This window comes from Sabethes cyaneus, chromosome 3, assembly GCF_943734655.1.
Source record: "Sabethes cyaneus chromosome 3, idSabCyanKW18_F2, whole genome shotgun sequence".
NCBI classification, from domain to species: Eukaryota; Metazoa; Arthropoda; class Insecta; order Diptera; family Culicidae; genus Sabethes; species Sabethes cyaneus.
In genome coordinates, this window is record NC_071355.1 from 59,126,350 (window position 1) to 59,141,016 (window position 14,667).

Sequence of the window (14,667 nt, forward strand, 5' to 3'; positions counted from 1 at the left end):
AGATTGAATTTAATATTAAACTTAGTAACGAACATAACTGGAAAGACGACAATCATATGCACAAAAAACTTTCTCCCAGATGCATACAGTTGGTACTAAATCGTATCGAATGTACATTTTTGTTCGTGCGATGTCATTTCGGTCTTGCCGCGATTTGCTGCTGTGAATTCAAAAGCTCAAGTGATAACTGTCGGTGTTTGTAAATAACATTAGAAAATCATAATCATTCTCAGTTCTGCTTCGTTCCCGTACGGTGTCCAGTCCGGTTCGAAAAATAAAAAACAAACACACACACTGGGCGTTAGCGCACCATTATTGATAGGTAAAAAGAGGCAATACCCAAGTGACGTAGGATTGCCCCGCCGCCGGCGGCGTGATGTGCTGACCAGTGATGATCGACAGTAGCCAATTAGTAGTTTCAACTCATTACTGACCGTCGGACTGGAAGAACCCACCAGTGACGGCAGGCTGCTTCGTCGTCTATTCCCTGTGTTTCCTGTGAACATTTGCGGTTTTGGGAATCGCGTACTAGCTTAACCGCTGTCAGTCGGGGTTTTGGATTTCAGCAACTGGACGCGTGACAGTTTCGCGCTGCTTTATGCGAGCAGTGGTGGATCATTACTACGTTTGCACCTCCGAGTTAGTGATTGTGTGTTTAATTAAAATGAAGAGCTTAACAGTAGCAATCGTAGCCGTTGCATGTGTCATCTCCAATGTTGGTGCCGGATGGCCGCGGTTTTCAGGATGTGAGTTCAGTAACGAATGATTTCAATTTAAGTTTTAATTACTCCGGTGCAATTGTTTCCAATGTGTCGTCCAGCTGGGAATTTGTTTGCGGGTAGTTTTAATTAACGTGTGTTTGTTGGCCGATATGTTTGAAACGGTAGTTTGATGCAGAATATTATGGTTTGACTTTGTTTACTGAAAAAATGTACATATTGCAACCAGTGGACCATATTCGAACAGTGGTAATTGAGGAGAGCATAATTTCGATACTCATTCAACTGCATATCAGAAATTACTTTCTGATTAGCCAATTTCTGGCGAATCTATTTGCGCTGTATGATACTCTCCTCAATAAATCACCAAACAGTTTTAAACGATGATGTTTAGTAAGTTAAGAGAGCAAAATTGCAAAAAGCCTTGATCGCTGAAGTTCATTGCATTCTACCATGTCTTAGTATCGAATTTGCGAAAATCAATGTAGGGTCTTTTTCTAATTCCCGTCGTAATAAGTAAAACCATTCTAATTCTCATCATTTGCTGGATGGATTTAATGAATACTCCAAAAGTTCTTGTGCTGATTTGACTAAAACACACTTACCTTCCGATCCGTGAACTTTGAAATCACTGAAAAGCGACTATTAAAGCATATTATTGAAATTACGCAACTGACTTTATTTCTTAAATTCGTCGTACCGTTTTACAATCCGTCCATCAAAATTTTTCATCGTCCGAACTAAAAATCACAACAATATTTACGAAGCTAACGCGCATGTATTTGTGTAGGACGGCATGGAAAATGTTATTCTACAAAATTTCTGCAGGTCAGGCAAGTTTTCCAGGCTGTAGAATAACGACAATGCCTTGCGTGAGTTATTTTCATTTATGAATGACGGAAATTAAAACGATTAGTCGACATTGTCTTCTTCGTCGAACGAAAAAACGTAGGAAATTTCCCAGGTAGCACCAACTCGTATATCAATGTACGAAAATTATCGTAAATATCTCCTAACAAACTTGAAATCGTAACTAAAGCTGGATAAAATTGGACCAAGTTGATTTTCTATCGTATAGAATGATAATAACTGACATACATACGATTTTCAGCACAAAATCGTATAGCCGTACGGAGCGACTCGCGCTTAATCGGATATTATCGTATATAAATACTTATATAGTCGTAACGCTCAAAATAATTTGTAATCACGTATATCGCCTCCAAAATAGTACGGATATGCCAATTTTACGCATCAAATACGATTTATTGGCATGTATATCTGTACGTAATGCTAATTTTTACCTTTTTTATACATATGAAAATGCTAGCTGGGTTGGCTGGTAGGACTTCTTTAATGATAAAAAGCATTTAAATAGATCTCAGCTCAGTTTGATTGATCGCGTATGATAGACAACTAACTAAAATATTATGGAATAACTAGTTTTACATTGTGTGTCATAAAAATGCTGATATTTTTAATAATTTGTGTTGGATAGGACGGGAATAGGCAATTACGACGATGTAGCAACATACCCTATGTATGCAGAATACGCTATAAAATAAACAACGTTGCAAATAAAAACAATGACAATGACCAAGATTGCTTTTCTGGGGAACATTAAACAAGGGAATAATTATAAAACATTCTTGGAGCACAGCTAAACACTTTAGCCGCTGTAGGGTAATCGACCTATGTTGATCCCTATATACAGCTTTATATAATTGGATGAGTTCCATTAGATTTGGCCGTAAGTGTTTAAATTATGTACAGCTACAGATGGGGTCCAAAATAGGTTGCTTAATCTATACCCTGCGTTTGCTATGGTAGTTTTATAGTATGCGTCAACATTTATTTAGAAGGGATAAGTTAGCGTTTGAATTGCTATTTACCACAGTTGCTGATTGGATACGCTGCAGGTTTTAATAATATAATTTTTGTAACGATCGGTTCGAGAATTCGATATTAAATTAATGATGAAGTTGGTTTCATCGGAGAACTCGACATTTTAAGCTAAGGAAATTCAAAATCTGATGTCAGAAGCATCAAGCCATGCACAAAGCTTTCAATTTTAAATCAATCTAACCCCAAGTAATAAATTCAATTTTAAGTAGTTTACAACACTTCACTAATAATAAAACTTGATTTATAGTTCTAAAATGTGTGCTAACTGATTCGTAAAATCAGTCCTGAATGTCCTGAAGTATTCATACAGTCCTAAAGTATTCGTACGAACTATTGTATTTTAAGAAACGCTTCGTGCATTATACGAATACACGAAAAAGCCTACGATAAAAATAGAATAATATCTCAAATGTTGCCTTCCAGTTGGCGTTGAGGTACGTTGTATATTCAAATCTCGGCTGATAGAGGCTGTTAGAATCCATAGGACCAAGTTTCTTCGAGACGCGGTGAGAGTGCTGCTGACAACTTATCCTGCATGGTTTTAAACATCGCTCTTAAGGTGATCCGTGGAGCAGATATCGAAACAAGAGGTTTAATTTTCAGTACTTAGAGGTACATGGATTTTTTTTTTTTTCCATGTGTGGACTCATTACTGCGACCAGTATAGTTGATCTATTGTAATATCGCCCGGGTGTTTGCTGTATGACCTGCACTGCATTTCTTTTTGCTATAATCGCTATTGAGTGAGCGATATGCTTATTAAATTTTATGCGTGCTTGCGTGTATTGGGGTTTACCCTTCCTTCAAAGCTTAATCTACTTTACCCACTTATTTCTCGCTGCCAGCACTATCCCATATTATAGCCGTCCCTGGCGAGGACTCATTCGTACCTCTGACCAGTACACTTAACTATAGGAGGGACATTTGCACTGTTAAGAGGCTTCAGAGGGTAAATATAGAATTCAGCATGAAGGAAGGGTAAATGGAGGGGCCTGAGAATAAACCCATGCTAAAGTCACTTGACATCGAGAATGGCTTGATTCTACTAAGATTCAAACCCACGACCACTCGCTTGTCAAAGCAGACTCGGTAACCTTGCGGCTACGGAGCCCCCCAGAGGTACATGGATACCTCGATATAAGACAATTTATAATTTCAAAAAGTTGTCTTATATCGAAATTGTCTTATATCGAAACATGATTTTTCCACAAAAATTTGGCATTAGTAGTCACCAATTTTGCTCTGTGTTGTGTGTTTATGTTTTTTGAACTATTTAATATTGTTTGAGCTACTAGTTGTATACAATTTTTATGATTATTTTGAAATAATGAATAAATTTATGGCGCCGCTTTTGGAAAGGAATATGTGCTCTGCTGTCGTTACCAACTATGTCAAAGGGATTTGTCTTATATCGAGGTAAAAATTGTATTATATCGAATTGTCTTATATCGAGGTTGTTTTATAACGAGGTTGTCTTATATCGAGGTATCTCTGTAACTTCTTGGCTACGCAGGTGACTTTGTTATTAAAACCAGAAACTTTGCCACGGCGGAGGACATCTGCGCTAGATTTAAAGCGGAGGCTAGGAGCAAAGATGTGCATCGAACCTTCTTTGCCCTTCGCAATATGCTACGATCAAGAGGTAATGTACATACCCCCTGTTGGAACGATAGTTTTTATGGATTTGACAATGGAAGACATACGTGCCCTACAGATACTATAGATTACAGAGGCGACAAGGCACTCAAAAACCGCTAAATTTTGAATCATAGCGGAGAGTTACCTTTATTTATAATGGTACCTTTATTTATAAGCGAAGAGTCAGCTTTGATTCAAATTTTAGCGGATTTTGAGTGTCTTGTCGCCTCTGTAACCTGTAGTCTCTGTAACGTGCCCTTGCGGACGACATTTGGCGGAGTATAAGCTAAAAACAAAGAGTAGCGGAGGTGTATGAATCAAGGGCAACACACACTGATTAGGAAGATTACCAACGTACATTTGGCGAAAGTCGGTAAGCTACAATGAAGCGGACACGTCCTGAAGAAAACGGTTGCATACATCAACCCAGCGGCACCCAGAACAGAGGGACTGAACGTGGGAGATGGCTCGTCCAGATCTAAAGCGACATTTTTTAAGTGAAAAAACTGCGACTTCAGAGACGCCTGGGAAGTGAGCGACGAGTAAACCAAGAGTTGATTGGAGCTTATAACAGTATGAACCACCCCTGATCTAAGCTTCAAGCTTGAAAATGTAGAACAAATTTTCTCTCCGTGGGGCCGGGGCGTAGGGGGGTTTGAACCCCCAAAAGCTCCCCCGTCGCTACGCGCATGCTTCAGTGGTATTACTTCGAAGGTTTAATTACAAAAAGGCCTATCGATTTACATGTAATGAATCTAAGGAGAATTTTCAAAATCATGGCGATAGGACCCACTTGCCTCATTTACCGGGGCAAGTGGGACCTATGTTCGAAAATGATTAAAAAGCACAAAATAACAGAAAATTTTAAATGTTAATATACAGCAACGTTAAAGTGTTGAAAGAGCAACCAAAGACAATGTTTCTACTATGGTTCATCTTCTATGGTTCTTCTATGGTTCATCCAAATATGCCGTAACAAAAGCAGATTACTATTGAAGCACGACGGGCGACTTTACAATTAATATAATACACAATTCGTGAGCAATTACGGAGTAATGCAGGATTGTAACGCAATATAGTTGAGTATGTAACTGTATCCAATTGGTGCGAGACGTAGTTTATGATTCACGTTTTATTAGTTCGTAAATACGATTATGATGTTAATTCTATCAAGCACAATACGACAGAGATAATCGTGAAACGATCATAAGAAATAGTTACGGTAACAACAATAATGGGCAACAAATATTTATTTGTATAATTGCTTATACGACTGTTATAATGCTAATATCAAAGAAACGAGCGTAGAATAAGCTATCAATAAAATTGTTGGGTAACGCTTTATTGTTTCACTTCCAGTTGCTGATTAGCTCAACCTTAACATAACATCGGTTATGTCACGCCAGAATGTGCTCGAATTGTTCGCTCTCTCATATGCCATGCTAATAGACTTCTTTTTTGGGACCTATAGGTTTAGTCCTTTTCGGTTTTATTTTGTAGTTTTACCGATATAAATATTATGTAATTAAACTAAAAATGTTCGATAATACATCTAGAACAAGTAAGATTTGAAGGATTCTTTTTTAATTTATTACACTTTATTTTTAATAGGTCCCACTTACCCCGGGTGCTCTGAAGTGTCGCCTTCATTTCGAACCGTATATTTATTGCCGTTTGTTCAATTATACATTCGTGTGTATCTTGTTGATATATTAATTATGTTTACCTACTGTCAGAAAAGCATGTAGGGGAGAGTAGTCAACAGTGAGACAACAGGAACAGAGACACTTCGGGAATAGCTTCGCCATAAAACATACAAGATCCATGATATTTTCCTGCAAAGTAAAGTTTGTGAATCTGTGTCACATAATACAGTTTGAGAAAAATTTGTTAATTTTTTAGTATGTTTTTCAGCAAAAGTCGTTTTTGGGGGGGGTCAAAGTAAATTTTATTGCGATCATTTTCAGGTGATTTTTAACGGCAAATCGCATAACTAATCCAAATTAAATTTACTACATGGCATCTCATAGGAATGAGAGATAAAAATAAAAAAATATAAGACCATCGAATTGTTTGCTAACACCACTATTTCACTATTTCTTACAAAACATTCCTATTGGGAACAGTGAGACAAACAGATGTGGGTAATTTTCAAAAAAAAAATTTGTGTTGAATTGTAAATCAATCCATATGAATTGATTGTAAATGAGTTCTGAAGGTAAGTTGAAGGTCAGATAACCAGGATTGGACCTTTATATGAATATAAATGTAGATGTGAGAAAAATCGGAATTTTCAATAATGCACAACAGTAATGTATCCTTTATGCACAAAATAAACAGTACGACCTCTAAACTATTCTTTGTAACCAAAAAATATGGTTTAAGTATAATTCTAATATGTGTCTCAGTATTTAATACTCGTTGTCTCACTCTTCCCACCTACTGGGGAACAGTGAGCCAAAAAGACACCTTCACATTTGCGTTTGTAACTATTTTAGCTTTCAACCAAAAGGGCTGAAACTTTTTTTCAGACAACTAGAAGGATATACCCTTCAAATGAATTGAAGACCTCGTTGGTAACTATCACTAAAAAAATTTTAAAATTTTTGGAAAAAAGTGTCTTCTTTAATGTCCCAGAAGAAAAAATTCCCTAATTGGTAGAAAGCGGTGAAAAATTTCTAGCCGCTGGATTATTTAGAAGGTTGACTGAATTTTCTTTAAAGAGAATTGACAACATCCAGCTTTCAAATATTTTTAACAGGGCGGAGAGGGTTGATGTTTTCAGAAGTGATGGGATGTTCTCCTACGAAAATGGTTTCCTTCTTATAACCGTTCACCCTGGTGATCTCGAAAATATATTTTGATTCAGTTTCTTTTCCTTCCTTGCTCAGTAGAAGAGTTTCCACACAATGAATCATGTGGTAAAAAGAGACCATTTTGTTTTGAAACGTGTGTTTGAACATGAAAGATACCATCCCTTTAGTATTAGATGGTTTCTCATTACATTACATTACATTTTATCATCGTTTGTATAATAGCTTCTTACTTTTTAGTGTCTTTCATGCCTGCCGGGCTGCTCTAGCACGTTACAGCGCGCTGCACGTGGTGCACTGTATTTTAGGTTAGGCATGGATGTTAGAATAGGTATGTGTAAGCACTAGGCTAGTATTTATATTTATAAGCTTTACCTGAATAAGTAAATAGTTTTAAGTATAATCTAATATAGTTTAGTTTCACTTTAGCTTTTAACTAGTTATAAGTTTTAATCCACTTTAGTATAAGTTTAGTATAAGTTATATAAGTATCACTTGTAGCGTAAGTATGAGCGGGCTCTCTTCGGGAATGGTGTTAGCTCGGGTGACCAGGTGACCGCTCCCTGCGGTGACAGCCATAAATAGCTCACATAAGAAAGGAGATAGGAGATTCCCCATAGGGGTTCCTTTCATTTACTCATTAAAGTTGTCTCTAAATTCGAAATAATTTTTCTACAAACAAAGTTGGGCCAATCTCAAGTAGTCCTTAATCTTTGTTCTTTACTCATTTGCACTACGTTGTGAAAATAGCCATTTTTCAAAGGTTTTAAGGTTTCGTTCACAGGAACGCTAGGAAACAAGGCCATTACACCTACTGATATCATAATTTCCTCAGTTCTAATGTTACCTGAAGTTTTTAACTTTTCAATGAAATCTCGTGTGCTCTTAATTGATCGGTCTGGGTATTTCTTTAGCCCAGATTGAAACTCCTTCAGTAGCCACCTTGCTGCTTTTTTGGTTGGGGATAATACTGCAAAAATAATTTTCTCTCATTTTGATATCAGGTTCTTGTATTTTTGCGTGTCCCTTTATTCTCGGAAGAACAGAGTTAGATATACGAAGACTTTTTCAGGTATTACCGATAATATTTTTATGATCGTCAGTAGTTTTATCTACACGTTTTACCATTCCAGCAAGGGGATTAGTCCTTCGTTGCCTGGACCATACAGGCGTTATTATTTTCTGGAGCATCTGATCATCATACTTAGTTCTGTCCATTATGACGGTTTTATTCCCCTAATCTGCTTTTAAATAAAATACTGATTTTTCCTTCAATTCCGTGATAGTCTGCATATCAGACTAATTTTCATGACGAGGGAGCTCGTCTTATAAATTTTCGAAGTACGAATAAATTTGTCGGATGTTTCCGAATCTCTAAAAAATTTATAAAGAAAATCCATCTAACCTTCTAAATCATTGGTCCTCAACCTGTTTAGATTGATAACTTCCAGACTAAATTCTGTTACTTTCTTTCTTGCCTTCTTTTCAATTCTTCATGATTTTAAAATTTTTGGTAAACAAGTGAATGATCGTTAATTCAGTAAATTCTTTAAATTTAATCATAGTGTGTAAAATCGTTATGGATGAGATATTAGTTGGAGCAATTGACAGTAGACCAAATCGAGGATTGCCTTGGAATCCTCTAACGATGGAGCAGCTAAATGACCTCGATCTAGCCGACGACATTGTCTTGCTCGCACAACGCCGAAACTGGATAACTGGATATCCAATGAGGAACTCCATCGTCAGTGTCATCAACGGCCGATAGCAACAGAAATTCGTGAGCGTAGGTGCAAGTGGATCGGACACGCCTTGAGGAAAAGAGCGAACGAGGTTTGCAGAGAAGCACTCGATTGGAATCCATAAGGACAGCGTAGTAGAGGCAGACCCAGAGGCGCATGGCGACGCAGCCTAGCCAACGACATTCGGGCTGTAGACGAGAACCTGTCCTGGCGGCAGGTAAAAGCCATGGCGGGTAATCATCAGTAGTGGAGATCTCTGATTTCATCTCTTTGTTCTGCCGGACCGGCGGACATAGACACATAAGAAAGTAAATTGTGTGTAAAATTCGATTACAAAACAAGAGTAACTGAAAGAAGAAGAATTCGCATTTTCCAGCTGGCAAACCCATAAACAATAACTTTACCAATATTTTTGAAAATTATGGTTCGTAATTCGAATCCTCAAACGATCTGCGTTTTTTGACTTGACTGATGCAAAAACACTTGGTCCACGTCATTACATATGGCGGCTTCATTATTGTGCTTTTTTCATTTATGTGAAGCCACAGGATAGCCCTGCGACGAGTTAAGCAATCCAGATGGTTATGCCAAGCCCAAAATAAAATGAGACCCAAAAAACAAAGCAAAATAGGATAAAAAGAAGAATTTTCAGCATTAAATTAATGTTATCGTGAAATTTTATGAGTTAAACAGATAAAATATGACAATTCAATCACTAATAGATTTACCGAGACATGTAAACATGTACCTAATGATAACCTGATGATAATATACTTAAGGAACTTCCACGTCCGCTTAATAAGTTTTTATTTTTGCCGCTTATATCCTATTAAACATTATTATCTCCAGCTTGTATCAGTCTTGTTATGATCAGTCTGGTCCATTTGTTTTGTTTATTTTGACAAGCAATTATTTTTATATCAATATGCAAAAGCATATCATAATGGGTGATAAGCTTAAAAATTTTGAGTTCTTCTAGTAAAAGTTTATTCGTTTGGTTTAATACTGCATTGCGTGAGCATAATTCTGATTTAAATTGCGCTTAGATACAGAACACAGTCAATTACGTATGAATCGGTTGCTTGTGAAACCCCACATGTGATTTTAACACAAAAAACCTAATTTTCTCGAAATATTTTCAACGTCAACTAAAAGGGGCTTGTGAAATCAACTTTTTTTTCAGAATTTGAGAGAAAATGTCGGAATCTCCGGGGATTCAAAACTGTCGAACACTCATGCAAGTTGACTCATGTCAAATAGTGCTTTTGGGGTTTCCCAAACAAACGATTCATATAGTAACACAAATGTAATTGTATTCCACTTAAGCCACTTTCTAAATATTTCCTATTTGGCAGTGATCCACAACGAAGGCTGTGCGAACCCTTACAAACAGGCCGGCCGGTGTGTCTTCGTCGGCGAGTGTCAAATCGTGCTGGCTGTCCTTCGAAAGGAAACCCTCTCGACTGATGATGTGGCTTTTCTGTATCTTAGCGAGTGCGGTAGAAGGGAAGGAAAAAGTTTGGTTTGCTGTCCGAATTATTCCATTGTCAACGCCACCGGTGGTGGTGCTAGTGATGGTGTGTCCACTTCCCGTCAGCCCGGCACGGCACCGTTTGATACCTCGAGCCGCGTGGATCAAACAACCGGAAGTGAAATCGACCGTGCAAATTGGAAATTGCTTCCGGAACCGGGTGAGTGTGGAGTGCAACCCAGCTATCAGCTTTTCAATGAAAATGTAACCAAACTGGACGAGCAACCGTGGACGGCGTTGATTCACTTTGGCAATAAGCGTATGTTTGTTGGAACTATTTTTAGGGTTTGGCTTGATAACTTGAATTTGTTATGTATTTGCAGCCTACGAAACTGAGTTCGAGTGCGGTGGGGTGCTTATCAGCTCTCGCTATGTCCTAACGGCGGGCCATTGCGTGTCTGATAGGACGAAGTGGTCCAAGTGAGTATCGTTTGATTCCGACTGGCAGATGAAAATATGTAGTAAATTAAATTTCAGTCTAACCGTACGTCTGGGTGAATGGGATACAGAATCTACGGTAGACTGTATTGCAATAGAAGGAAACGAGGAATTTTACTGTGCTGATCCAGCGATAGATGTTCCGGTGGAGAAAGTGATCATTCACGAGCAGTACGCTCTTCGGCATCGACCTCAACTGAATGACATAGCCGTGCTGCGGTTGGCCGAACCGGTAAATACCACTACTTGGATTAGACCGGTGTGTCTGCCAGAACGACCGATAGTACCGCAAGGAGACGAACAGATTTTTACTTTAGCTGGATGGGGCAATAATGGATGCGGTATGCAATAGAAAACTACTTGAAACAATGTTGATGATATGTTGCCTAATCCGAGCTTTCATCGTAGGTTATAACAGTCGCTACAAAATTCGATCCAAACTGAACGCTTTGACCCCACCACAATGTAAACAGAATCTACCTAGAGGCTTCCGGCGGACACATGACTACCTATGTGCGGTTCCAGTCAATGATGGTGAGCGGTGCCTGGCGGATTCCGGTGGAGCTATAACCAGTACCAGACACGTGCCGGAAGTCGGTGTGGTGCATGAAGTTGCGGGATTGTTAAACGATATGAAAGACTGTCATGTCAACCAGCCAGTCGGTATTTTCACCAGCGTGAATCAGTATATTGACTGGATAGTCGGTAAACTGGAAGAATAAATAAAACAACAACATCACGGAAGGTGTTGGCTCGGAAGCTACTGAATTAATAATGTTCCGTTCCCTGGTATTTTTCACGGTCACACCTGCCGATGAATGATTAATCATTTCGATCATTGCGTGGAAGGGTACGATTCAGGGTAAATAAATCATGCATCGTGGTGTGATGATCAACCGGGGAATCGAATGCCAAAACGAAAGTAAATGGAAATAATTGTCGAAACAATACCCGGCCGTTTATCCTTCGTCAATAATTCAGGCGTAGTATTTCGCTTGACAGCCTGTTTCACGGGTTTGCATCGAAGCGAATCAATCGAACTTTCGCACTATACCTTGATGGATATTGGTTATTGGCTGTCGCAAAATTTATATTTGATACCTTTTTCCTTGTTTTCAATCTATAAGAATGACTTGTTTTTTCATATCCTCAAATCACTTAAAATATATGCAATATTATCAAAATAATCACATAGAAATTAGGGAATTCTTCATACTGAAGAACGATTATATTGTTTATTATTCATAAAACAATATTTAATGCTATAAGAACAAGAAATATATCGCTCTCTATATGTTAACAAGTTTTAATTTTTTATTGATTAAAGAGATTTTAAATTATAAATTCATTCATCTCCCATAGCTTAAAACTTTTATTTAAGTTTTATGTGTCTTATCTGTAGTATTTAAAATTTAATAAATCAATCACTGTGTAGGGTCAGATGTCGAAGGTATTGGTACTTGAAGTATAACCAACCTTAAACAGTTGTCGCAGCTGTCACACTGGAAGCAGCTATCTATAAATTTGCTGAATGACAATTGGCGACGGTCCGTTATCGCTCCTGTGCCGAATGAATTATGGTCCTCCAGTTCAGTCGATCCTGGGCTGCCGTTCTCCAATTCTCTCGAACATCTGCAGCTGACCGTGCATCGTCCTCGACAGTGTACATCTATCGGGGGCGCGGTCTGCCACGAAGTCTACGGTTTCTTCCTGGTTTTCTGCTGAAAATAGTTGTAGCTACACTTTCGTCCGACATTCTGGTTACGTGTCCAGCCCACCGCAGTTTGCCACATTGTATTGTGTTGAATATATGTATATAGGGTACTACCACTTGTTTTAGCAGAACGTCCGTTCATAGCAATGGGCCTATCATGACAAAAAGAATTCCGAAGTGATTCGCGATTGGGGCTTAACTGGCAAATTGTAAACAAATCGTTTTACTACACCATCAGCCTTAAAAAGACTGCTAATATCCTTGGCAAGAATCCTTTCTTCTGTTTTAATCGTTAGAATTATTTAAAACAAGTTTCTAGTGATGGGCGATAGTGTTTAATCAAAATAAAAGACAATTTGCAGTTTAGCTCCTTTCATTGTTATGAAGTGACAGGCTTATTTACAAATCGTTTTGTAAACAGGCGATAGTAAAGAGCGAAACTGCGTTGTTTTCAAAACACAGGCGCATTGTAAACAGGCGAAACTAAATAAAAAAATCAAAACAAGGCGAAACAGGGCTGGGCAAATTTCATTGTCAAAATGCTTTGAGGCTCATTTAAAGCTTTTGAGCTTGAATGCACAAATTTTTTGCAGTATTGTTGTGAAATTATAAGATTGATTTATTCTACACCAATTGATTTTTGTATCTTTTATTTAAATTAAGACTTGAAAATGTACTGGCAAATTATCACAGTGATATTCCTCATTCTTTACACTTTGTTAGTTGCGCCCTTATCGCGAATCACTCCGGAATTGTACATATTGAACGATCGGTCATATTAACTAGATCCTGTATGAAGGGCCAAAAGGGAATTGGCCGGTAAGCAACATAACTTACACGTACCAGGGGTGTTGAGAATCGCCTTCCAGGGACTAGATCCATGAGCCAATCCTTAACCTTCTAACGGGTAAGACCGTCTGTAGACGGCCTTCGCTTTTGGAGCTCCAGAGCCACATACGAAATTTGTCTTGAATTGACAATATGAGAAATATGTTCAGAACACATTTCCTGACATGTTGATACTAATATCGCAACATTCTGACCGTGCGTTCAGAAGTTATCATTTTTCAAAAACAAGAATTCTGAAAAATTCCGAAAAAAATTATGGTGCGAATTTTCCCTTTTTTACGTTTGAAGAAAAAGGACATCTAGCACAAAATGTTCGATCTCAAATTTTTCCCATGAGTAATTTACATGCTTTTTTTCAATTTTGTGATATATTTGAACTGAAAAAATATTTGGGTAGAGCGTTAGGCATAAAAAACTAAAAAGAGAAATTGGACTATTTCATACCTAGCGGTCCACCAGATAAATATTTTCCCATGAAAATCAACACACGAGCTTCTTTTGAGTGCACTTTCATGACAAAGTAATTATTTGCTCGATAGCATCGTTTTTACGATGTTGCCCGTTAGAGGGTTAATATAATAATGGATCGTGTGATTCCGCTTGCCTAAACTACATTTGTAAGATTAGGCAGCCGGTGCCACACGACAGCGCACCTCCTAGCTCGGCTACTCAATTTCAAAGATTAAGCATTACCGGGTATGGCCGCGTGGAGGCGCTAGGTAGGAACTTGGGACGGCCAGAGCTGAGTTGAAAGCTTTGTTATGTTGCCTTCCCCATTTCATACCCCCTGCCACATTGAATTGTGTTTTGCTAAAACTGAACCCAAAAACAATTATTAGTGATAGAGTTCAAATGTAGTAGGGGAACTGTGGGTAAAACCGACACCCTAACAATTTCCACAGAAATTCCATATTTGTACGTCAATTATTGTCCAACAAACCTTCCAGAATCTTAGTTTAACTCTAAATCCTTCATTCCACGAGGTCTGTTTGATACTTATTGCTAATGTTTTTGATATATAATGAAAAAGAAAACTATGTATCTTCAGGCATAACAAGTAGCAGTGCGGGTAAACTCGACACCTCATAAATATCAAGTGAAATGTTTTTAACATATTATGATTCTCAGGGAAGGTGCCTATAGTAAGCCTAACGACAGGGAGAAAGAATCAACCCCCTCCCGTCCTTTCCCCCCTGATTTTTCATTTATCCTTGCATTTGTCTTTCTAATTCAACGGTCAATAACAATTTCGACCTTTTCACTTGTTTTTCGGCCCAGACTCTCAGTTTTATATCAAAACATAAAAATAAACGCATTA

The 14,667-nt window shown here is 38.1% G+C and overlaps 1 protein-coding gene across 1 annotated transcript; it reads left to right on the forward strand.

The window, feature by feature from the left end:
- The first annotated feature begins 334 nt into the window (after window positions 1–334).
- LOC128742695 (CLIP domain-containing serine protease B4-like) lies at window positions 335–11,982 on the forward strand. The gene is made up of 5 exons (XM_053839133.1): window positions 335–746; window positions 10,173–10,607; window positions 10,672–10,768; window positions 10,826–11,127; window positions 11,195–11,982. Exons 1-5 carry the CDS (start codon window positions 599–601, stop codon window positions 11,506–11,508), a joined length of 1,296 nt encoding a protein of 431 aa, XP_053695108.1. The 5' UTR covers window positions 335–598; the 3' UTR covers window positions 11,509–11,982.
- The last annotated feature ends 2,685 nt before the right edge of the window (window positions 11,983–14,667 follow it).